This window comes from Ursus americanus, chromosome 10 (assembly GCF_024610735.1).
Source record: "Ursus americanus isolate L20-20 chromosome 10, mUrsAme1.1.p, whole genome shotgun sequence".
Classification (NCBI taxonomy): domain Eukaryota; kingdom Metazoa; phylum Chordata; class Mammalia; order Carnivora; family Ursidae; genus Ursus; species Ursus americanus.
Window position 1 is genome coordinate 8,800,249 of NC_142136.1, and position 26,583 is coordinate 8,826,831.

The 26,583-nt window shown below is 40.0% G+C and overlaps 2 protein-coding genes across 15 annotated transcripts in view; both read right to left on the reverse strand.

Annotated features, from left to right (window-relative positions):
* Positions 1 to 19,606, reverse strand: part of ERCC5 (ERCC excision repair 5, endonuclease) — a 153,411-nt gene extending 133,805 nt beyond the window's left edge. Inside the window, exons 1-9 of one of the 3 annotated variants that reach the window (XM_045812782.2) lie at positions 19,092 to 19,606; positions 14,066 to 14,241; positions 11,926 to 12,041; positions 11,341 to 11,427; positions 9,964 to 10,024; positions 7,514 to 7,657; positions 4,655 to 4,862; positions 2,918 to 4,009; positions 123 to 370 (exon numbers count right to left, since the gene is read on the reverse strand). In XM_045812782.2, the coding sequence (XP_045668738.2) occupies positions 123 to 370; positions 2,918 to 4,009; positions 4,655 to 4,862; positions 7,514 to 7,657; positions 9,964 to 10,024; positions 11,341 to 11,427; positions 11,926 to 12,041; positions 14,066 to 14,241; positions 19,092 to 19,179 (2,220 nt within the window). In that variant the 5' untranslated portion in view covers positions 19,180 to 19,606. The other 2 variants (XM_087864980.1, XM_087864981.1) reach the window with 2 other exon arrangements.
* A 3,603-nt stretch (positions 19,607 to 23,209) lies between these two features.
* BIVM (basic, immunoglobulin-like variable motif containing) overlaps positions 23,210 to 26,583 on the reverse strand; it is a 41,886-nt gene continuing 38,512 nt past the window's right edge. For 10 of the 12 annotated variants that reach the window (XM_087864992.1, XM_087864983.1, XM_087864985.1 and 7 more), the window contains 2 exons: positions 25,335 to 25,431; positions 23,210 to 24,085 (listed from right to left, as the gene is read on the reverse strand). In XM_087864992.1, coding sequence (XP_087721118.1) covers positions 23,792 to 24,085; positions 25,335 to 25,431 — 391 coding nt within the window. In that variant the 3' untranslated portion in view covers positions 23,210 to 23,791. Of the gene's footprint in view, positions 24,086 to 25,042; positions 25,238 to 25,334; positions 25,432 to 26,583 lie in introns of all 12 variants that reach the window. The other 2 variants (XR_015725890.1, XR_015725889.1) reach the window with 1 other exon arrangement.

Here is a 26,583-nt window from a genome sequence, read left to right on the forward strand (position 1 = left end):
TTAAGGGGGAAAAAAAAAGCACATAAATAGCTAATAAATGTTCACCCAGTAACTCCTTAAAGCTCAAAAGCTATTTAACTTGGCTCTTTCTTGGCAGTTAAAACTCGATGTGGTATTATTACCAAATTAATATCTTGCCATTCATTGAGTGAACTGTCTGCATCTTTTTCAGCTTCTTCATGTGGCTCAGTGTCCAAAGCCTCACTTCCAGAGTCGTGTGTTAGGAGGCCCTCAGAGTCACCAGTGGCTTCTTCCTTCCTAGTTCCTATCAGTTCTTCTTCATCTTGTCCGGAGGGAGATTCGGAAGCTTCATGTAATTCAGCTTGAAGTTCATCATTACTAATTATACTCTGTACTTCAATGAAACTTCCTGTACCAAAATAACAAGGTCACTTTATTTACAAGTGAAACACTAAAATTATCCCAAAATCATTGACAACATTCCAAAGTATCCTGAAAAAATGTTTTACCCTGCAAAGATTTGAATTTACTAGAAAACATGTAAGGGTAATATATTACTCTTAAATAAATTTAATACAAATGCCTATAACTTCAAAGTAAGTCTTTTCCATTAGATAAACTGGCACTATCTTTGAAATTATGAACCAAGCTTTCAAAGATTTGCATATAAGCTTTTTACAAATATGCTAAGTTAACTAATACTGTTTCAGAGTTCAAAAAGGAGAATTATCAGAGGGTGTAAACAGTCATGTAGGTTGTTATATGTTCACTATGAACATAGCAAAGAATAAAGCTGTGAATTAGTGGAAAGAATTCTGGATAAGTACTCAGGAGAAATAGCTCTTCTTTTCCACCTTCCTTCCCTCTTCTCCTGTGTCTTGTCTCGTCTTTAATAAAATAAAATAAAATAAAAATAAATTTATTTCCTTCTTTTCCTTCTGGTGGAGGGGGCTTTAAAAAATTTTGATTCTCTTCTTTGGCTTCGGGTGGAGGGGCATGGATTTCAGGAAGCAATCAGGACAGAGTGGGCTGGAGATCTCAGAGTGGGGACTGGGGCCAAGGAGACCGCCAGGACCAAGGAGAACACCAATGGGACCAGGAGATGGTTATAAATTAAGAAAGAATAAGCAATAAGTCAATATATTAAGGACAATGGGAGTCAGGTTTCTCACTGTTAGAAAGGAAAAGTATAACAAAAGTAGAAGCTAAAATGAAATCTGTGATGTTGGATTGGAATGCAGGTATCAGTATGAACTCATAGATTTCCATATATGAAAAATTTTTATATATTTACACATAAATATGTATTCATAGAGAAGTAAGTACAGATGGGTGTGTGCACATGTTTGTGTATGTATACATAAATATACTTCCCAGTTCTGTTCCTGAGAGGGCCTGAAGCAATGATACCCCAGGACCAGTGAGCACACATTCAGGGTCCAGATCTTGATTTCTAAACATCACACTCTATTACAAGGAACTAGGGCTCTCTGTTGAACTGGCTGGATCCAGGGACAGGGCAGGGCCGGGAAAGTATAAGATAAATATGGAACATCTTGACCAGAAAGTAAAGAAATGCTCAAAATATAAGGGAGAATTGTCAAAAGTCACAGAAGCCAGCCTGAAGGGGGCCCCCACTGGCGAAAGCCAGGACCATTCCAACCATAAAGTATGATAAAATCATAAATCACTAAATAAAGTAGGAATTCTTGAGTCCACACTGATACCAAAAAAAACAGTAAATGGGGAAGAGGGGAAGATCTTCCTTATAAAAGGATGTAAACTGAAAAATGTATAAGGAACGATGGACCTAGAAAACTGCCATTTGGCAACCATCACAGTAATCATTTACTTAGGTAAAAATCACCAATGAATGCTAAAATGAGTGGGCAAACATCTGTTTAGGAACAACATGTTTACACAGCCTTTCCATAAGATACTAATTTCAAAGGAGAAACAGTAACTTTAGAATGGAGAAACTCAGCAGATACCGGGAAAGAAGTTAGCTTGTGTGTGTACAAACAATTCTTGTTATTCACAGCAGTATGTTCTATAAAGTCACTGTGAACACTGAATACACAAATACGTCCTTGTCCTTAGAGTAAATATATTTATAATTGCAAATCCTAAAAACGACCCATCTTGGTAAATTCTAATTTATCTTAACAGAAAAGAAAACAAAGTTTAGGAGTGTTAAGAGACGTGCCGGCTGCCCCACTAACAGGTGCCAGAATTGGGATTCAAACCCTATCCAGCTAACCAAGCCAGAGCTTCTTGGGTCTACACTGCTCTGCTCTCTCCCACATTCACCTTCTGGTCACCTTTGTGGAAGAGCTAAGACATGAAGGCAGAGTGACACCTTGTTCAACCTCAGCTGGGAGCGGTATGGCAATTCAAACTTCTTGCCCCTTTACTCAGGTCCATGAATGACCACAAAGATACTACTGCTGAGTATTGATTCTGGCATTACAAATAAATTTTAGTAAGTAAGCAATTTCACAAGTAAGAAATCTGTGAATAATGAGGATCGACCATGTGGAAGTCTGTATAGATATAAATATATAATAAACATGTATGTGTATATAAATATACATAAAGAGATATGATAAAGCAAATGTGGTAAAATGCTAGCCAGTGAGGTACTGGGTGAAGGAACCAGAATGTTCTGTAATATTCTTTCAACTTTATTAAGTTTGTAATTATTCCAAAACAAAAAGTTTAAAAAACATGAAAAGACTCATTTTTACCTTTTCCAACTAGGATACTCCCTCCTTTTAAAAACAACAACAAAAAAGAACCAGCTGTGTGTCCTTGGGAAAGTCATTTCACCTTCCTGGGCTCCTAGTTGGTCATCTGAACGAAGTGGGAACTAGACTACACTGCAGGCTCTCTCCGTTCCTGGAGATGGGAAACCCCACAGGAAGTTCTGTATCTCTGGAAGAGCACAAGCACCTACCATCAGATTCACTTTCTTCAGAGTCCATTTCCACTGGCTCCACGGACTTCAGAACTGAAATTAGGTCCTGGTCTGCAGATACCACTGTCTCATGTTCTTGGATGGTTTTCAGGAAATTCTTGTGCTCTTCAGAATGAAAGGATCCTGCATTTTCCAAGTTACTTATTGCCTCTGAAGGGACACTCTGTGTATTACTCGTTTCTTGCAAACTGATAGTGGCAACAATTTCAGAAACGGGATTTTTTTCACATTCTGTTTCATCATCACTTGAAAGAACAGAGGAATCGTATTTGCTGCCTGATGGACAAAGGTCTGGTTGTAGCCCAGGCTCTTTGGTGTGTGTTTCATTCCTTGGTACAGAACTCAAACTCATTGGAGGTCCTGGTGTTAGCTGCCTCCCACCCTGGGGCCCAGGAGCATCTCCACGCATCACCACTGTGCTCTCTGGAGGAACCGGGTCTTTCCCACCCTTAACTGAGGACTCATCGCTTGTCTGAAAGGCTTCGCTCACCACATGAGTAAGTGACATTTCTTCTGTTGGAACACTAGATTCTCTGCCTGGACAGAAGACGGGACGGGACAAAAGAGCTGAGTCTGCCAGTCTCCTGCTGCTGTCAGGGCTAGGCTCATGTGCACAGTCCACACGGGTTAGATGGAGTCCTGCTGGCAGCAGCATTCCTTCTCCATCTCCCTCTTCAAGGCCTTCAGGAGCTTCTTCACGGCAAGTGTTCTCGACCAGCATTTCCACTCCTGACCCTCCTGTCTGCACATCATTTCCAGCATGTGTTTCCATGTCTTCATCATCGTCAAGAACCTTCTGAATAGCTAAGAGAGTACGCGGTGACACGGGTGCATTCTTCATGTCCAACTGCTTTTGATTCTCACTCTCCCTCTCCTCCTCTGAGCTGCTTCCCCGCATGGCAGCCTGCACGGCCAGGGACGTTCTTGGAGAAGGAGGGGTAGCAGCAGCCTCTTTCTCTGGCTTCAGGTTCTCACATGGAGAGGACTTCGTGTCAAAAGACCGGCTGTGCATGTCACTGGAAGAAGGAAGAGCCTCTGAACCTACCTCTGCAACTTTCTTAGCTTGAATACCTTAAGAAAAATTAAAACATTTCTCATTATGTAGTTTTACAGTGAGACAATATACATGAGAATCCTGGTTCTCATGAATGAAGTTATAAATTTTCATTTAAACAGCACTAAGAGTTAATTTGCTATTTAATTTTATTTTATTTTTTATTTTTTTAAAGATTTTTTATTTATTTATTCGGCAGAGATAGAGACAGCCAGCGAGAGAGGGAACACAAGCAGGGGGAGTGGGAGAGGAAGAAGCAGGCTCATAATGGAAGAGCCTGATGTGGGGCTCGATCCCATAACGCCGGGATCACGCCCTGAGCCAAAGGCAGACGCTTAACTGCTGTGCCACCCAGGCGCCCCGCTATTTAATTTTAAAGTGGGTTTGTACATGAGCACTGAATAATGTACAGAACTGTTGAATCATTATATTGTAAACCTGAAACTAATATATAACACTATACATTAATCATACTGGGAGTAAATAAATAAATGAATTTTAAGTAAATAATAAAAATAAAGATCAAGGTTGGTACAACAGTAGGTAATCCATTAACAGTTACATATATTTATTATTACATAAGTAGGGTGGTAGTTCCTAGAATTCAGAGACACAACGTATTTTTGGTTTTTAACCATCAGGTAAGTGATGGTACCGAATACCTCTTATTAAGATGTAATGTGAAGTGTCTTCAGAGACCACTCTTCTTGACTCTACCTCCTTCAAAAAGCCCCCTTCATCTTCATATTGTCTTTGGATTTGTCCTGACTGTTGCTGATTCATTTCCTTTCGGACGTTTTCTATGTGTTGGTTTAGGTAGTTTTTTTTAAGCAAGCCTTTGAGCTGATACTGTGAAAAGTCATTAGACTCCTAAAATAAAATAAATAAAATTATGTTTTTGTATTAAATACAGATAATATTCCAACATTTCCATCCTTTTCCCCACAGAGGGACAAAGAGCAATTGATTTTTTCCATTGGTGACATTTTCATATCATAACAGTAAAATCTGAATACTAGGAAAAAACTGTAACCACCTTATGAAAAAAGTCTTTAAAACAAAAAGATTTAGGCAAAAGAAAAGAAATCATGCATACTGTTTGTGACTTCATCATCCACTCAAAAAACATTTATTAAGCAGTAATGCATGCCAAGCACTGTGACATTTTGATTACGGCTTAATGAACAGACAACCTTCTGGAATGCAAGTAAATATGCAAGTAAAGTGGGGCAGCTGGTGGCTCAGTCACCTGAGTGTCCAACTCCTGGTTTCAGCTCAGGTCATGATCTCACAGGTTGTGAAATCTAGACAGGCTCCACACTCACGGGTGGGGGGGTGAAGGGGGGGAGAGTCTGCTTGAGGATTCTCTGCCCCTTCCCTGACTCATGCTCTGTCGTGCGCAATCTCTAATAAGTAAATAAATCTTACAAAAAAATATGCAAGTGCCCAGCACAGTCCCTGACCCATAAAAGACACCTAATAATTCATAGCAGTCAGTTATTAATGATAATAGTCAACATTTATCAAGCATTTTCTATGAAGGAATTCATCTAGGAGCTTTTATGTGTATTATCCCATTTTATTTTCAACCACCCCATGAGACATACATCATTATCTCTAGTCTACAAATGAAGAAGCTGAGACAAACAGGTTAAGTAACCTCCCTAGAGCTGCAAGGCTAGTAAGTGGTAGATGTGGGATCAAAAACAGGCTGGGGCACCTGGGTGGCTCAGTCGTTAAGCGCTGCCTTCGGCTCAGGGCGTGATCCTGGCGTTCTAGGATCGAGCCCCATGTCAGGCTCTTCTACTGGGAGCCTGCTTCTTCCTCTCCCACTCCCCCTGCTTGTGTTCCCTCTCTCGCTGGCTGTCTCTCTGTCAAATAAATAAATAAAATCTTAAAAAAAAAAAAAAAAACAGGCTGCCAACCCTACACTGCTTTTATTGCTATTATGTTATTACTTACCATCATTACTATTCTCAATATTGCATCTGCCCAATGTACAGATGATACAAAGGTCCAACCTGGATGACTCAGACCCTCCCTTCCCTATCAGAATTACAGGTCCCATGGGCTGTAGCCCACGGGCTATAGCCACACTACCCTCTACCCTACCATCTACCGATCCCAGGCTCCATGGTGATGGGAAGAGAACAAAAGGGAGCAAATCATTAGGGACCATCTCCCTTCTTCCCATGCCTTCCCAATGTTGTTTACATAACCCAATTTCTACTTCCTCAAAGGCCAACCAGAGATCCTTTCACACTTAAGAAATAAAGTGCTTGATACATAGCCTAAGCCTGGATTTTTCCCCTGAAATGAAATGAAATGAAATAAAAATAAATTTACCTCTGTCCTTCCCATATCATTTCTGTGCACCTTAGCATTTTCCTATGTTCACACTGTTCGTGGAAAAAAAAGGTCTGATAAGGAAAGAAATACCTGCCTTTTTCATATTTTGGTACCAAATTAAGAAATGTTCAAAAGTTTATACAAAAAAACCCACTACATCCATTCATTAGGAATAATGCTGCTGCAAAATGTATATTCTGTCCTACAGTGAGTTAGAGAATGATGTGAGAAATAACAGGTGGCAGCAGTAGAAAGGAAAACAAAGCTCATTCACCCACTAAAAGCAGTAGTAATTACTGCTGTAGCATGATCAGGAGACAAGCTTGACCCCAACTCTGCACATCACCTGCTCCAAGTTTCTGTGGCTGTGGAGCCACCAGCAGATGCTCCAAGTTGAAGAATTTACCACTGAATTCCCTATTACCACTGTCCAGAAAGAGGAAGAGTGAAAGTAAAGGTTCAACTGCATTTCTAGGCCTGCAGCCAAAGAAGAGACACCTGGAATTTCAAGTTAGATTAGATTCCATATTACTATTAGTATTCTACAATGTATATTATGAGTTAAAATAACTTTTATGAACTAACCTAAGAATTGAGCCACTAAGCATATGCTGAACACATACTATGTGAAAGATGCTGAAAATACAGAAGTGAGCAAAACAGGCACATTTGGATGCTAAGAACCATAAAGAGACATTACTCAGTGTTACGAGAACACACAGCAGGAGATAAGTCCTGGTGTTTATTTTATTTTTTTACAGACTTATTTATTTGAGAGAGAGAGAGCACACAAGTGAGGGGAGGGGGAGAGAAAGAATCTCAAGCAGACTCCGCGCTGAGCATGGAGCCTAATGCAGGGGCTCGATCCCACAATCCCAATATCATGACCCAAGCTGAAATCAAGAGTCAGAACCTTAACTGAATGAGCCACCCAGGTTTCGCAAGACCTGGTCTTAAGTGGAAAGTCAAAAGGCTTCTTTGAAGAAATATGTATAAGTTCAAACTTATAAATATATGATGCTTCATAGACTCTCTGAGACACAAATGCTGTTTACTGGAAACAGATATTCTATATGTAATACTTATCAATTTCCTTTTTTCTAATAAAAAATTTTGCTGAAGCTCTAAGCATTAGAGCATTCTAAGCATTAATGTGCTGTTGTATATTTCACCTCTGGCATTGCTTCAAATAAGGTTCTTCTTCGCTTGGTAAATTCTTTCATATCAGTCAAGATTTCATGCTTTACTTCAAGAGGCAGGCTGCTGAAGTCTTCAGACTCAATATCTATGGCATGAGGATTATGAAAGAACTCTTCCTGTAAAGAGTAAAAACGTAACCATGAAATTTACATTTTGTACACTTAATTCTATTTATCCTGATATTTACTGCACTTACGATAAATAGTTCTACAAAATCTACAATAGACTAAACACAGTCGTACATAATCTGCAATAGGCATCAGCAAATAGGCAGATTAGGGAATACAGCCATTCACTCACTGATTCACTCAAAAGAAAAAATACTTACCAGACACCCCTAATGTGCCAGGCACTGTTCTAGGTGCTAGGGTGCTGTGAAGATCATGCCAGATAAGGTCCCTACTCTTAGGGTAGAGTAAGACATAGAATAACCAAACAAAGAAATACATGAACAAGAAAATAAAGCAGGTTAATCTGATAAGAGAGTTGATTAGGAAAACAGGAAGAGAGAAAACATTTACTTGATAGATAAAGAAGACCTCATTAAAAAATGACATGTGAGCAGGGACTTGAAAGATACCAACAAGACTGATCAGGACGTCCCAGGCTGTAGGAACAGCAAGTACAAAGACCCTAAGGCAGGGATGAGCCTTACGAATTTGAAAAATATCTGTAATGCCCCTAATTAGATTACTTCTGTTTTGCTCTTAACCTATAATCAAAAGTGAAGACAAGTGAGAAATTTGCGGGCATGAAAAAGCATAAAACTTCTCTAAATTTTAACTAATTACCAAAAACTCTTCATTAGTAAAGAAAATAAAATAATACAATTTGCTTTCCTATAGGTAGGTATGTTGTACGTGTGTGTGCAAACCAGCCAGCACTTAGGACAGGCCAGTCACGCTCAGAACACCCCATGCTTTCCCCATACGAAGGGAAAACCTTAATGTTCCCATCAGCCCTCTGAGGAAGGCATAATTATTACTTTTGTTTTACAAAAAAAGGGGGGGGAGCCTTGGAGAAGTTAATTTGTCTAAGATCACATGGCGAGTGCACAGGAGAGCCTGGACTTAACACTGGTCTTTCTGACCACAGTGGTCGTGGTCTTCACCAAGACGGCGGTCATTTGCTGTATTGATGACGCAGAACCTCTACAAGTTGAAGGAACCTGAGGTTGTAGCTCAAAAGTCCTTCTCCAGATGCACCAAAATAACAGGAACATACAAAAACCAATTAACTTGGGAATCAAAGAATGTTATCCACTATTCAAGAAACTTGAAAAATCTCTAAAAGCTTGTATATTACAGTACAACCTCAAGTTGTAAAAATGTCATTCATTAAAATATGTGTGGTGGTGGTTTTATTTTTTTATTTATTTTTTATTTTTTTTTAAAGGTTTTATTTATTTATTTGGCAGAGACAGCCAGCGAGGAAGGGAACACAAGCAGGGGGAGTGGGAAAGGAAGAAGCAGGCTTCCCAGCGGAGCAGGGAGCCTGATACAGGGCTCAATCCCAGGACACCGGGATCACGCCCTGAGCCGAAGGCAGACGCTTACCGACTGAGCCACCCAGGCGCCCCGTGGTGGTGGTATTAAAACATGACCACGGGTTCTCTGACACCTCTTTTCATCTAATCCCTTCCCCTAAAATAAGGGCTGGCCTCACTGACCGGCTTCTCACAGACCGAATGCGTAGGAAGGGAGGCTGCGCTCCGTCCAAAGCTGACTAGAAAAGGCCACAGGGTCCCTCCCACCAGGCACCTGCTTTTGGGATGCCTGCCCTTGGAACACATGTGAGTAAGGAAGCCTCGGAGGGGACTCCAGCCCCAGCTATGGTCAGCCTGCATTTACACAGGAGCCGTGCAGACAGGACTGCCTCCCTGAGCTCAGCGAGAGCATGATAATAAACAACCATTTTCAAGCCACCAAGTTACACAGCAATGGATAACTGGAACAGAAGCACAGGCATACACTTACATATATGTACACACATGCACACCTGACATGCATACACATACCCAAATACACACACAGATATTCCACCATAAGGAGAGGGGCAGGAGAATGGGCTTATACCAAAATGTTACTTGAAGTTATTTGTGGGTGGTACGTTTTCTATATTTTTATGCAAGTATGTATTACTATTTATACTTATTATTTAGTTGGTTGGTTGTAAAAGAAAGATGGCTTATTTTGGATATCCAGACAGGCATAATGGTAAATGCCATACAAATGTGTATGGGTGCCTACGTATTTGTACATTTATACATATGCACGCACGTAAACACACACACACAATAAAGAAGGTATGTGTCTACTTTTTATCAGGAACGTCCATAAATTCATACTACCTCATTATTCATTTTCATGTCATTCATTTCAAATAACAGAATATACTCTGAATTCAAAAATTACATAAGTACCTGTAATGCTTGTTTTTGACTCATTCTTTCTTGCCATTCTCTTTCATCTTCTTCTTCTGAACTGAAAGTCAAGCATACATTTACAGTATCTATGATTTAATGATTATAAAAATATCTCTGGAGGCAAGGGGCCACGAGTTCTAGGGGCTACAATGGTGAATCAGACAGCATGACACACGCTGTCACTGTTCCCGCAGTCGGGAGGGGACATGTTCCAGGGAGCAATTACAATATGATCTGAGGACATCCATCGCAAGGGAGGAGCAGGTTGCTAAAGATACAATAAGGGGCGTCCCTAAAGTTTCCTGGAATCTCTGGCAATTGCACTGCTTGGACTTAGCCACAAATAAGAGAGAGATCTAGTTGTAGGGTCTGGGGAAAGTTCATGGAGACAAGTGTTCCAGGCAGAAACACTATGTTCTATAAACATCTGGACAAGTGTTCCAGGCAGAAACACTATGTTCTATAAACATCTGGACACAAGGGAAAGCAAGCCTGCCTGGAGACAATACAAAGAGGGCCTGGTGAGGTTGGAGAAGCATGTGATTAAGGCGTTGAAGTTTTATCCCAAAGAAATGAGATGCTAGGAAGTGTTTCAAGCTCTGAAATGACATTATCAGGTTTGGGTTTTAACAGATTCTACACCACAAAGCAGACTGAACTTGGTGGGTAGGGGTTCCAGCGAAAGGCGAAGATCAAAGACAAAGACAAAGAAGTGTGGAAGCCTTTACGGCACTTCGAGCAAGGAGGATGGTGGCATTGATGAAAAGAAACAGAACTGGCCTGCTTCAAAAGCCACTTGGTGTCTCAGGAACCCCTGGGACACACTGCTGGGCCCTCCACCTGCACTTCAGCCACAGAAGCAGCTGACCATGAACAGCGAGCCAGAGAGAGGAGCCTGAGAAGGAGTGGCCGGAGAGGTTCCCAGACAGCAGGACGGCAGAGATGCCGAGTCACGTGCAGCTAAAAAGTACAGTAAGCTAACACCTGCAAAGTGTCAGTGGATTTAGCAAGGAGGACGTTGTGTGTGGACTGGCAGCGTGGTGGTGAGAGACAGAAGACACAGGATGAGAAACAGAGACAGCACGTATAAGCAAAGGGTAGGAAACGTGAAAATCCACATCTTCAGGAATTACACACGAACAGTGCTAACACCAGATCTGCAGAATGAAGAGAGACACACCAGCACAAACTACCAAAACACAAGGACAAGTTAATCACTAAAAAATTTAGTCTTTGAAACATTCTAAAAGGTGTCAAGAATGCATTTGTAGATGCATTAATTCCCACGTGCCTTACACGTAGATAAAAACACAAAGGTTTGAAATCTGTCTGAATATACACACAATTACTATTTTTAAATAGTTAAACATTTACCTATTTTTTTCTTCCTTCTGTAAAGGTGGCAAAACATAGATGTCATCTTCTCTTTGAACTTGAGTAAGACTGGGGAGGGCTTCATCTCTGAAAAGCACACACAGACGTTAAGCAGAGGTAATGGGAAAGAGGACTGAGTCAGGAAGACTCCCCCACTGATTACACAAGCCCTGCTGAGGGGGGAGAAGTAGAAAAACACGGGGCTGTAACAGGCTTCTTTCTGCTGTCCCGCCTGCCCAGGCTGCTGCTGTGGGAAGCAAGCGTGGCCTCAAGAGAAAGGGGAAGCTCACTGTGGCTCCCAGCACCTCGGCCAGGGCCTCAACTACAGGCACAGAGACCCACCTTATAAAAGTACAAAGTGCAGGCAACACAATACTATGGCTTTTCTCTCTCCATATTCAAGCTGACTCTCACCGAACAGGGAATTTTCACAACTTCCAATTACTGGGTTAAATGGGCCCACTTATCCCTCTGACTTCATCATCTGTTATCTGCCAAGTTAAAATCAGGGAAAGGGAACCACAGGAATCCAAGGCGACAATTAAAAGCTTTTAATCCTTAATATTAATGTAATTTGCCTCTTGCCTTTTGCTTTTTAAGGCAGTTTTGATAGCTTGTCTTTTCAAAAATGTTTTCAAAAGCTTCTCTGTAGTTTTTCTGGAGTCAGTGGTTGCCAAATCCTTTCTGTGCCTTCTCTTAGCCTGTGAAAACAAAGGACACAGGATTCTGTTTCAGGGTATTAGTATATTAAAAACATTTCTGTGACTTTTTTCCACAGAATTTGGTTTACCTGAGTTTTCAGACTATGACTACTTTAGTATTTCCTCCAAACTGTCATATCAGTGGGTATGTTCACGTTTCTGGTACATAAAGGACACTGAGTCTCCATCTACCTACTACTAAATGGACTGGCTAGGATACAGTATTTGGGAAACTATTAATTTACTTTCAGTTTCTTTTAGATAGCCTTCAATGTCCCCAAGAGGCCTACAACTTAATAATATATAATTAAATAAATGATTCTCAAAAGGGATTATTATATTAATGTACTCTTTTAAGATGTCACTGTTATGCCAAAACAAATTTCGGATATTGGTCTTTATAAAAAATACATTACTTGGAACACCTGGGTGGCTCAGTCAGTTAAGCGTCTGACTCTTGACTTTGACTCAGATCATTATTTCATGGGTCGTGGGATCAAGCCCTATGTCGGGCTCTATGCTCAGCAGGAAGTCTGCTTGAGATTCTCTTTCCCTCTGCTTTTGTCCCTCACCCTGCTCTTTCTCTTTTCTCTCTCTCTCTCTCAAAAAACATAAAAATAAAAATAAAAAAATAAGTTACTTACATGCCACTCTGTCCCTCAACATTCAAGACTATATCATAAGAAATCCTAAAATGTACAGACATATCTTATAAGAAATGTCCACGTAGGAAAAAATGGAATACTCTCCATGCTTATGGTGGAATATAAGGGGGAAATACCAAAACATTCTTTTCCTTTTTTTTTTAATTTTTAATTTTTATTTTTTTTAAAGATTTTATTTATTTATTCAACAGAGATAGAGACAGCCAGCGAGAGAGGGAAGACAAGCAGGGGGAGTGGGAGAGGAAGAAGCAGGCTCATAGCGGAGGAGCCTGATGTGGGGCTCGATCCCATCACGCCAGGATCACGCCCTGAGCCGAAGGCAGACGCTTAAACGCTGTGCCACCCAGGCGCCTCCTTTTTTTTTTTAATTAAGATATAACTGACCTATAACACTGTAGAAGTTTAAGGTGTACAATGTGTCGATTTGGTACATTTATATATTACAAAATGATTACTACAGTAGTGTTAGCTAACATCGTTATCATGGGGCTGGGAAACTGGGGAGATGTTGTTTACTAATAGATAAATAAATTCTGGAGTTCCTTTTTCCTGCCTAATCCTTCCAAGGAGTACCTGACAGAATGTGCCTTGGATAATTTAAAACTGCAACACACAAGTCTAGACCTTTTCCTGAGGGAACAAATGTCCCCAAGCATTTATCAATCCTAACATTTCTCCTACATTCTCACTTAATTAGACAATGTCTGTCTGGTGTGAGTATGAAGTGATGAGCTGGCATTTTCAACACATGAAAGTCCTATTACAAATGGGTGCTACCATGGGGGAGGGGTACACAATTATTCCAAAGTTCACAACTTTGTTCCAACATTGTTTTAAACTACTTTCAGAATAAAGAAACTCAATGTCATTCTTTTATATCCTGGCCAATTTCCTTCCTCATCAATCCACTTTTGTCACACCTGGCACGACATAAAATCCAATTACTCTTTAAACACTGAGGACCCAGGATCTCAGATTCAGGGACGCATTTCCCCACAAGCTCTCTATCACACTCATGCTCGGGAGCATAGCTGAAACCCAAGCACACCTAAGGTAGGACACCTAAGAAGATACTCTAAAAGGAAAACTCTCGATTGTAAGAATTGAAGTAGTTCTATTAAAAGTTGAAATTCATCATTGCACCCAGGACGTAGTCTCACAAATAATCCTTTTTTAAAGGAAAAAGTGTTGACTGTTCAAGATAAACTTAAAGAAAGTTGAAATTAAGTTGGATATACGTCAAAATAAGTCTTGGCTTCCAAAATTCTAAAGAGAAGATTAAAATTCTACATGAACTTTTCTTTCCTTCTAATAATGCAGAAAGGAAAAAAACGAAAACAAAAAACAGATGACTCTTACCAAAGTCTGTTTCTTCAACAGTGGAGCATCCCCATCAAACACAAAAATAGGACGAATTCGAAAAAATAAGAGTTTGCAGAGCCGATGAAACAAAGTGAGAAGATGGGCGTTTTCTATTGAGTTCCCATGGCAATCCCGGACTCCTCTTAGCGCCTGGTTTAACCAAATGCTGATATCTGGTAGAATTGTTAAAGGAAAGTATTTTGGAATTTCTTCCCTCATCCCCAAGATTTTAAGTTCCCAATAACTATCATCATCTAAACATTAAAACTAGGCCATCACAGTTCATGTGAAATTGAAAAAAATGTTTAGCCCTGATGGAATCTGCCTAAAATCCATTAACTTTATTTGAGCCCTTGTTACTACTGTTTGCAGGCTGAATTTTAAAACATTACATTGACAGATGTGTCCTGTAAAAAATCAAATTGCAAACACTTGCTTCTTTAAAAAAAACCTAATACTCTCTACAGAATTTTAGTAAATTAGCACAACCCTTTTGGAGAACAATTTGGTAATTAATAGCAAAAAATGTAAAAACTGGCATTCTGTTTTAGTACTTCTATTTCCAGACATTTATTCTCAGAATATCATCATAGATTCACAGTAAGAGTTACTTCTAAGAATGTCTGCAGTGATGAAAATATGAAAAACAATGTAAAAGTTTTTCAACAGATCTTTACTTAAACTAAATTGTGATATACCAATTTGCTGGAATATCAAATAGCCCTCAAAAAAGGAAGCTACAGAAGCATCTATAGTGATAAGAAAGACAGTCACAAAATATTAAAGGACACAAAACAGGTTATAAAACTATGGAATGTATAACTTACATTTTATAACACAGGTGCTATGTTAAATATAGAAAACTAGAAGTTCAGATGCCAAAATATTAACAATACTTACGTCTTCTATAATTAGAAGTAATTTATGTTTTCTTGGGAGTTTTCTTATATTTAACTTTTGTAAAAACTGCTTCTTACCAAATTACTTCCTATTTGTCCATAAGACAAGGGATGTGGAGCTGCTGGTTTTCCTGCTGTCAGTCTCTCTGCCCGCTCCTCTAACTCACCACTCAAGCAGGACAACTTCAGCAGAGTTCTCCTGCGGGCCCCTCCCCTCCTCCCGCTGCTGGGCTACCTTAGCAACCCCACACCACACCCTCTCCATGTGCTCAGGCTGCCCCAGGCCTTGTCCTCACTCCCAGACTAGATGGCCTAGTCGACATCTCTACCTGATGCCTTGCAGACATTCCCAACTTGACATGATCAAAACTGAACTCCACGTATTTTATTTTTTTCTTATTTAGATTCAATTTAGTTAAGATACAGTGCACTATTAGTTTCAGGGGTAGAATTAGTGATTCATCAGTTGCATATAACACCCAGTGCTCATTACATCAGGTGCCCTCCTTAATGCCCATCACCTACTTACCCCATCCCCCCCCCCCCCCCAGCAACCCATAGCTTGTTCCCTGGAGTTAAGAGTCTCTTATGGTTTGCCCTCTCTCCATGTCTTTTCTACCAGGCTGCTTATGCCCCCATTGCAGTGAATGTCAACCCCCCTCACCGAAGCCAGAAAGCTGAACGTCATCCCCTACGCTCCCCTCATCCAAATACAACCAGGTTTTATCAAATCCACCTTTTAATTTACCTTGAAGGTAGACCCTTCCTGCCTCCAGGGTCTTCTCACAGGCTCCTTCCTCTGCCTGAGTTTCTCCCTCTCTTAGCTTAGTTATCTCTGACTCATAAGTCTCAGTCTATGGGTCACTTCCTCAGCCCAGATAAGCATCTCCACTTATACACTCCTATTCAAAAATGTATTGCTTACTATGTGGCAGAAATTCCACTGGGGATACAGCCGTGAACAAAACAAAGGGTTTGCTCTTGCGGAGTTTACAATCTAACGGAGGCAAAAACCAAACCATGAGCTCCATGCCTTGTCTGGCCCACACTTCTGTGCACTACTCTCCCTTTCACAGGACATATAGGAGGCAACAAATACTTGCTATTAATGGGCTGAACAGTTAAGTATTTAAATGAATGTACATTACCTAATTTATAACCATAAAACAAATTAGGCCCATCAACACTTAACTCAGTAAACACTGTTACAAAATAACTAGTGGAAAGCAAGCTATTATTATATTCATTCCAATATTTGAGTGCTACTATATGCCAGCATATCCAAGATCCCAAGGTCTTGGGATAGTACAGCAAACAACATACCCCTGAACAAAACAGATAGGGTGTCCATCTCTAAGAAACTTGCACTCTAATGGGGAAGACTAACAATAAAAAAGAAAAAAATGAAGTAATAGATACATAATCTGTGTATTATAGATATACTATAATACATATGGTTATATAATACAAAAAAGTAAATAGAGCAGAGTAAAAGGACAAGACTGGGGGGTCAGTGCAGAGCTAAGTCAACACCAAATCCTACTTCCAAGGTAGATCCTTTATCCTACCACTTCTCATTGTCTTACCTTTTACTAGGGCTATTATAACTAGTTTTAAAACTAGTTTCCTAAAGGACTTAGGTCTGCACTGTATTGGATAAATATTTCTGTTTGGCTTTTTTCTTGTTGCTACACTGTTGTACAGGATTAAGTTTCCACTTAAACCAGTACTTTAAATGTTATAATCAATGAGAAAATCAAATTTCAGATCAGGGGCTCTCAACTTCTGCTATCCTTTTGAACTGGATATAAAGCTTTTAAAACACAGATTGCTAACATACATATGCCTAAAATTCTAAATACTAGAGACTATAATGGGTCTTCTTTTATTATTATTATTAATCATAGGTAGTCTCAACCAGGGTTGAAAGTTCCAGCTTGAAATTATTTTTTAAAATATATGTAACACTAGCCATTCTGAAAATATTTGCATAATTTGACTTGTCTAATTTCAGTAAGTTTATTTTTTAAAAAAAAAAGGAACATTAAATTTGTCCCAGGGCTGGAAAAAAGTTAAATCCACAGCAAAGCTAGATCATTTTATAGAAAAAACCCAAAGGATCAATAACATTTTGAAATGAAAGATAAATTACTTTAGTTCTATTGTTAGGTGCCTTACAATTTAATATTCGTTAGTTTACATAGCCTAAAGAAAGTGTAATATTTTGCTAATCAACTTAAATGCATTTCACAAATGTTAAGGTCCATAAGAGACAAAAGTTCAACTGTTAATTATTATTGGACACATTTAGATTGTATAAATAACAAAGGCACTCACCTACAGATGGTTTAAAAACTGTATTTTAGGGATTCAAGAGTAAATTATGAACCTAGTATGTCATAGATAATTTCTTAACAAGTAAGACAAAAAATGGAATATAGGTCAGATATTTGAATTCAAATTCCCATGAAAATGAAACAAAGCAAAATCAATTATAAAACAGTAATCAAATATTCTCTTTTTACATATATATATTTATACACATACATATGTATAAGATTATAACTGGAGATCTTTGACAGTCCTCTTTAAATGATTTGTTCTTTGAGAAAAACTTAATAACCTCATGAAAATTACTTCATGTCCCAAAAGAGCTCCTGAATCATTTAAAAATAGATCATCTAAATTCTAAATTAAATGCTTTAACTTCCTTACTTCGGACAACTTCCTAAAAAATTAGAATGCTGAGCTTCATGCGTCATCTTAATGATTTTACAAATTATTAATTCTTCATAGGGGCTACAACATAAAATGCCTAAGTCTTTGCTGCAATTTGAAGGGTTCCTGTCACTGAAAACTGCTTTCCTTCACATACAGGTCTATGAAGAAAATCTTTAGAAAGCAGTGATTTGAGGAACCACTAGAGGGCAGCAATAGCACATGCGCTACACACACACACACACACACACACACACACACACACACACACACACACACGCCACCCCCACCCCCACCCCCTCTTTCCCTTTCCCCTACGCAAGGTATCGCGCATAAAAACTTTAAAGCAAGCCCAAACCCATTACGGATGTATTTCAAGATTATTCACACTGCAGAAAATATCATCTTAACTTTATTTGAAAAATTACCAGTGTCCCATTACGTATAAGTTGTCTCCATACTAAATAATTGCTCCTCTCTCAGTGGCTCCTTCCGCAGAATTCCCCTCTATTCTTAAACTTCATTTACCACCGACAGCAATTATTTACATGACTCTCTCCTCACCTCGTTTATGAACTAGGCTCACAGGTTCCCACATAGGGAATTGGCCTAAGGTACCACCAGCTTGCAGAACAGAATAGCCACTCAAAAAAGGAGGAGGAGGAGTAAGAGGAGAATGCTTAACGTATAAAAAGACCAAAATTTCAGAAACAGTATTCACATGTTTTGATAAAAAAGAAAAACATTTAATTACAAAGACACCAAACCAGCCAGACATATACACAAACGACAGTCCTTTCAAAGTCCATCAAAGAGCCTGGGAGGAAAAAAACAGAACAAAACAAAACCCTGTGTACATTTTTATATCTTTCCAGTGTTGTACCCCATCAATTTCCTATTCCAAAACTCATAATAAAAGTTACCTTTAAAAAAGAAAAAGGTCAAACACCTGTCCATACGATCCTTCTTCTAACAAACCTAAGTGGAGCAGGACCCAGGACAGCAGGCAAACCACCGGCGGGAAGTCCACTTCATTTTCTCCACGCTGACCTCCCAGCAGGGATACTTTTAGGCTAGCTCCTTTTACTTATATAGCCCCTTTATTTCTCATACCAACCCTGTGTAGATACTATTATCACCTCCACTTTCCCGATGAGAGAACGAAAGCAAACAGCGGCGTAAAGTACTGCCTGTAAGTGATGAAAACTGAGGACTCCAACCCCGCGTGGCGTGACTGCAAAGCGGGGACGAGCAGACATTCAGAGAAAGAAAACGTCGTGCAGATGTTACTGCCACCCCGAGTGGGACTGTCATCCTACCAACACCATTCTGCGCTCAGGGGGGGAAGCCCAGAGTGAGTCAACACCTGACGCGAATCTCTGCACCCAAGAACACGTTAAGGATACCCACGGCGAGGATCTTCCCTTCCAGCGTCTCCGGGCTGACCTGCCGCCCGGAGCACTCCAGCAGCTTCCAGAGCCCGTGGACTCCCATGTGGCCCCCAGCGACAGTCGGGGGCGGGGTCGCGGGAGGCCTTCTATTCCAATTCTACCACAGCCTGCACCGCCGCCGGGGCCAGGCAAAGCTCCCCCTGCCCCCACCCACAGAAGATGGAAAATAATTCAGAGCATGCGGTTTCCCAGGGCGAACCGGCACAGGCGAGAACGGTACTTCCTGGCGGCTGACACTGCCTCACGGAAGAAAGGCAGGACTAGAGAATGGCCGGCGTCGGGAAGGAGCTGGTCCTCCTCTCGCCCAAGGTTTGGACCAAATGTAAGCACTCTTAACGGAAGAGCAGGGTGAGAGGACAGCGCAAGTGAGGTAAACAGCCAGAAGCTATTCCCCCGACACAACCTGTCTTCTTGAGTTAGTGCGTAAACCCACGCGAAATGGGGCCTCTCGGCTTCCGTCTAATACGATGCTCAAGCCGGAAGTCCCGCCTCCCGGCACTACGTATATTTGCTGCGCCTTTTCATTCCTGAAGGGAGGGGGCGGTTCGGTCCCAGAGTTTGTGTCGTGTTATTCCCGAGCTTGCGTTCCCGAGCTTGTTATTCCACGCTGGCATTCTGTCGCAGCAAACGTTAAAACTATGCGCAGGGTATCTACTTGCTGAGATGACAGTTTTCTACGTCTCCTCTGCGTATCAGTTTTTCCCCACCAGCCGCCAGTTCTGCAGACTCTAAATACCAAGTACTGTTTTACCCGAGAGGCGACAACAGAAAGGTGGTTGCTTTGCTGGAGTTGTTAAATTAATTAGTGTTTTGTCTGGTAACTTGTAGTAGCTAGATATAATAGGGTATCATTTTAAGTTAAGCACCTTTTAAAAGTCTTAACCCTTGAAATATAGTTTGGTTTTCTCTGGCGTTTAAATTTAGGATTTCACGGCTTGCAGGTCAGAAATGACGAGAAACTTAATTATCGGAGTAGCTCTTGGAAAGGCGGTGGCTCTGGAACCCTCAGGCCCAGAGTCAGATCCCGACCACACCACCACGTCTTAGTGTTCAGCATTGTTCAAGTAACGTTTGTTAAGAACTTGTTTCTTCCTTTGCAAACTGAGTATAAAACCAATCTTTGCAGGCTGTGTTACCTAGGATCAGAGGTGATGTATATAGACTACTTACCACTGCTCTTCAATAAATGATAACCTTATCATACATACTGGTTCTAATTTGAAGTATTGAAACGAAATTCAAGCTCAATGGAAAGGTTGATTTAAATGAGGAGGTGATTTTGTTAAAAGGAACCCTTTATGACAGAGCTATCAAAAATTAATTTTTAGCAAAGCCATTGTATGAAGTGCCTTTTTTCATTTCCTTCATCTGTGGAGTAATTCCCAGAATTAGTTCCTAGTTGTATTTTACAGAGGTTAACATAATTGCCTATTCAATTTTTGCCCCCCCCACACACACAGACACTCCAGACGCTTAGCAGGTGTCCCATAAATATTGCCTAAATGACCTCTTTCAGCCTCTAGTCTTAAAGCTGTCTGGTGTATCTTGCACCCTCCTGAAAGAATTTCCTCCCAAGTCAGGCAGCCTTTGGTCCAAATCCTCTCTGAGCCATATAATAACCCTGTGTTAGTGGGCTCGGTTGTGTTCACCTCCTAAATTTGTATGTTAAAGTCCTAAACTCCAGCACCTCAGGATGTGACTGTATTTGGAGATAGGGCCTTTTAAAGGTGACTAAGTTAAAATGAGGCTCTGAGGGTGAACCTACAGGGATGTGTGCACAGAGGAAAGACCCCATGAGGACATAGCTAGAAGGTGGCCATCTGGAAGCCAAGGAGGAAGGAAAAACCAAACCTGTCAACATCCTGATCTCAGACTTCCAGCCTCCAGAAGTATGAGAAAATAAATTTCTGTTGTTTAAGCCACCCCCCCCCCGGTCAGTGGTGTTTGTTATGGTAGCCCTAGTAGACTAAGACACCCTATGATCCTAAGCAAGTTTCTTCACCAATGAGAGACTGTGAGAAGAAATGGAGACAGTATCTTCTTCTTGGGGTTATTCTGAGATCAGTGATTTAATATGAAACACCTACTGGGTAATGGTGCTCAAATTAGTTTGCTGAGTGAATGACCGAGGGAGAAAATGCTATGGGTAAAACTGTTATACAAACTGATGGATCCTAGAGCAACTTGCATGAGCCACTTTAGTTTCTGGGAGAAGGCAAGTTTGGATGTGTTTTAGCTGCTGCACCAGGCTGGTCTAATGATAGGCCAACATAGTAGTGGGGAAAGGAGCAGCTTGAGGATTTGATCTAAATGAACTTTTGTTATGCCTACGAGCTGGGTAAAAGCAAATAGGCAATGTAGGCATTTGAGTATTGTAAGTCATCTTAAATCCAGAACAACATTTCTTGAATACAATATATTTTTTGAAGGAACAGTAACTAAGTGGTATATATTTGACTTACAGCCTCCTTTAGATGCTGCTTGAAGAGCTCTCAAGATTCTGAACAGTAATACACATCTTTTGGAGTAATAATGGCAAGCACTATCTGCAAAGCACTGTTCTAAACACTGTATATGCATTAACTTATTTATTCTTCAAAACAATTTATAAAGTATATGCTATTATCCCCACCTTATCAATGAGGAAATAAGCACAGGAACATTAATCTTAACTTGCCCAAGATGATACAGCTAGCAAGTACAGAACCAGTATTTTGAACCTTCAGTGCTTCTATGGAGACTCATAAGAAGAGTGACCAAGAAATATTGACAGGAGTGTTACTAATTTTGAAAGAGAAGTGTGTAGTAACTTGCACATGGTTTTTGGAAAATTAGTCTCTATAAACTTCAATGTGCTCTAATAACTGCTGACCTTATATATCAAGTTATTCAGTGATCATATATATCAAGACTTTTATAAAAATTGTTTTCAGCCAATAGGCAATCTGTATAAACTCACCCTCCTTCTTAGGTGTCACTGTATTTTTATGTTGCATTTGTCTCCTTTTCTCTTGGTTCTTTCTATCTACCTCTTCTCTGAAATGTTTCATTGAATTCTATGAAATTGCTGATATTCAACCATGTTGGACCTACAAAAATGACTTCTTTTGGTTCAAGCTAATATAATTAAATTTTCTATTTCCTATTTTAAAGTCTCATAGGAATCTAAAATTATAGTCATAATGTATATTGTTTCATTGATTATAAAAGTCTGATACAAGATAGTTTCTTATAACACACTACTTAGACGCAATTGTCACATACTTCAGAATTCCAAGGGTACTCCCTACCTAAAACAAAGGTTCAAAACATTCACATTATTAAAAGTAGAAAACAAAACTTTATTTGATGAAAACTTCTTAAAAGTTCCAGTGTGAAGTAACAAAATCAATAACCTACAAATCTCTTTCAGTCCTTTGCATTTCACGCAAAATATTCTCTTCAGAAAAAATGACCATTTCATAATATATATCCCTGTCTGTAGGCTAGGCATGTCTGAGTGGATAAATGGATATAAAATTCAAAAACGAAAATGAAAATATTTTAAAAATAAATCTGAACCCTCTCCTTGAGGTGTATTGCAATATGGTTACCAACATATTCAGCACCTTGTAATAATCAAGTTACTGATTTGAGTCAAGGAACAGCCCCTGAAATGAAAGAACAAGTCACAGGTTGGCAGCAGAAGAAAAACTGACATCAACTAGAGAGGAGCTCAAATATATGAAATCCACTCTTTCTGAACTATTTAACACTCACATCAAACAGCTAATTGTACAGATTTTAAAAAGAAGCAGCTCAGAGTTGGGAATATAGATATTTGTCCTCTGAGTGACATAACATTCCTAATGCATCTTTTAATGCTGTTAACGACATAGGACTCCACGCTGAGGGACTAATTAAATATCAGAAGATTTCATTTCACAGATTACCTTGGATATAGAAACTTTGGACCCCACTCGTTCTTTTATTCTATTCCAAAACAAGTTTCATTAGATAGTAAGATACTAAGTCAAAAAAGTCAAGAATATCCTGAATCAATGCACCAATAGAAAAGATGAGTTTCTTGAGTCTTCTCTTTTGCCTCTTTATTGAGGATCCTGAGAAAGTTAGTCAGGAAACAAATGAGGCAGGCAAGATACTGCTTACAAGTAAAAGAATTCTGGATTTACTAAATAATTTTAAATGAGCTTTAACCATGAGAGGAAACTAGAAATCAACAGCCCCAATTTTGTTTAAAAGGGCAGATGGTGCCTTACATTTTGAGTTTAGGAATAAAACTATCTGCAACAAATGTCTGGTGATTAAGTCATAAGAAATAATTTCATGCTTAAGTATTGCAAATCATGATGCTATTAAGTGAATTTGTGTTTGATTTGTTTTTATGCGATTTATTGGATTTTGTGAAATTGTCCATAATGTTTTCAAACTCTTCACTTGAAAAGGATAGTAATCTGTGCTTATCTGCTTATATATCTGAAATCACCCATCATAATCATATACAAGCTTATTTACTGGAGAACTACAAGGTTACGTCTTGTACCACAAGGTCTGTTCCTATTTAGTGTCGACTTAATGAAATCTTCCACTGTCTTACTGCAGTCTTGTACAGACCAGTAGTGTGTGTAACACAAGATGTTCAGTACCCAGCATGGTCAATCATTCCCGTCATAATCACTGTAACCCTGGTAGCCACTGTTCCTTCTCTCATGGATACTGGACATCTTTTTCCATGCCGAGTCCTGATGGAAACTAGCACTGAAAGACCGGCCCAGACGCCCATGCTGCTTCTTGGAGATATTATCTTCACTCTCTGATTTGGCAATTCCCTGGGCATGTGTTGGAGGTTGTGATTCTTGTCGAACAGTTCCAAATGGAAAGTTCCAAAGGCCAAATCTTTGCCAGTTAAGTCTCTGGAATGCTATGATGCAATGCAGATTTCCCCCAACCTGAGAAGAAAAAAAGTTGGGTTAAGAAAATAAAAGGAATTGTGTTAATAATGTGGGTTCCTATGAATTCCCTTATTTTTCTCCTTCACCTGCATCAAAACAGACATCATCAGATTGCCTTATCCTGCATCTTTCTTGACCAGCTGCCTTTACAAAAATATAACAATGCCCACAGGAGCCAAAACACCTTCCCCCCCCATATGCCTCTCCACCAGTCACACACACTATAACCTCCCCAATTGCCTAATCCAAACTCCAAGATTTGGGGCACTTGGATGGCTCAATCAGTCAAGCAGCCAACTCTTGATTTCGACTCGGGTCATGATCTCAGGGTTGTGAGATCAAGCCCTGCATCTGGCACTGCACTCAGTGCAGCTTACTTGGGGTTCTCTCTCTCTCTCTCTTCCTCTGCCCCTCCCCCCCACACTCACTCGCTCACTCTCTCTCAGATAAATAAATAAGATCTTCAAACACCAAGATCATTCCTCTTTTTATCTCCTACACATTCTTGATGTTAGTAGCATCATGTCAGTGGGATGTCAATCCACAGACTCTACCTATCCCTGAGAACGTCCCCCAGTCCCCTAGTGTACACATGGCTCTGCTTCATGGCCACAGTTCATTTGGCTCAGGAGTGAACACCTGACCCAAGCTGGGCCAAAATTATGGAACTGGGCCAGAGGCAGGTGGGTCTAGACTGCTTATCTCAAAGGGAGATATAAGTTGAAGTTCCTGATCTATAGGAACTAAATAATCAGATAAGAATAGCATACAACTCCCAAAAGAATGAGACAGATTTAGCTACTTGGCCCCTACTGACATTCTTTTAGCTGATACCAGTCCCTTATGAATCCAGGCTAGAGTTTTGCCTTTTCGTTCTAAAGATACCCCTGTGTCCTGAAAGTAATTTTCACTTTTCTATCTAAGAATCTGAAGTGGATTACTATTATTTACAACCTGAAGAGTGCTGAGTAGAATACTGCATTTTGGGGGCGCCTGGGTGGCACAGCGGTTAAGCGTCTGCCTTCGGCTCAGGGCGTGATCCTGGCGTTACGGGATCGAGCCCCACATCAGGCTCCTCCGCTATGAGCCTGCTTCTTCCTCTCCCACTCCCCCTGCTTGTGTTCCCTCTCTCGCTGGCTGTCTCTGTCTCTGTCAAATAAATAAATAAAATCTTTAAAAAAAAAAAAAAAAGAATACTGCATTTTGGCTGGTCGGGAAATATCTTCAAATACTATTGTGTTCTTACCTTCTTTGTTTTTCGATACTGCAGCCCCCTCTCCAAGTGTCGGATATCTAGATATTCTGGATTTTGAGTGTTGAGATCAATAACAATATCTGCCCACCTATAGTGAAAAAGGAAAGATAAAGCACACCTTTCTCTAAGTACAAAATACCATTGTAACGGAATCTTTTTAAAAGATGTTATTTATTTACTTATTTATTTATTTGAGAAAGAGGGAGCACATGAGCAGGGGGAGGGACAAGCAGACTCTGCGCTGAGTACAGAGCCCAATGCAGGGCTCAGTCTCACAACCCCAAGATCACGGCCTGAGCTGAAATCAAGAGTTGGATGCTCAACCCGCTGAGCCACACAGGCGTCCTGTAATGGAACACTTCACATGAGCAACTTGCTACAATATTACCATGACGCTAATTCTCTTATATCAAGATTGTTCCACCTACCAAGCTTTAATTCTTTTTTTATGACTTTTCTGTTTAACCAACTATTGCCAAGATTCTCAGTTTTAAAATGGTTACTTTCACAAAGAAATACATATGTATCAAGCTGCTACATGACATCCTGCAGGCTAGAGTAGAAACAATCCATATTTGCTTTTTAATTAAGGTCAAGTTTTCAAAAGATTTAAAAGTTACATGAGCGTGCCTGGGTGGCTCAGTCAGTTGGGTGTTCGACTCTTAGTTTCAGCTCAGGTCATGATCTCCTGGTTGGGAGATGGAGTCCCGCCTCTAGGTCCACACTCAGCTCAGTGGGGAGTCCACTTCCCACCTCCCTCTCCCTCCACCCCTCTCTCCCACCTCCACATGCTCCCGCCGCTTCCTCCTTCTCTCTACCTCTCTGAAATAAATAAATCTTTAAAAAAAAAAAAAAGTTGGCATGCATTTATTCACAGACAACATGACTGATTGTATAGAAAATCCAAAGCAATTACAAATTACTTTGGATTATAAAACTACTACTGAAATTAATGTGTTTGATAAAGATGCAGTATTCAAGGCCTATATATATAAATAAGTTGTATTTTTGTACACTACCAGAAAATAATTAGGAAGTGAAATTTTTTTAAGGGAAGTGCCAAAAGGTGCAAACTTCCAGTTATAAGATAGGTAAGTACTAGGTTTTATAATGTACAACATGGTGACTATAGCAAACCCTGCTCCATGATATATAGAGAAGTTGGTGAGAGAGTAGATCCTAAGCGCTGTCATCTCAAGGAGGATTTTTTTGTTAACTAAACCTGTGGTGGTCATCATTC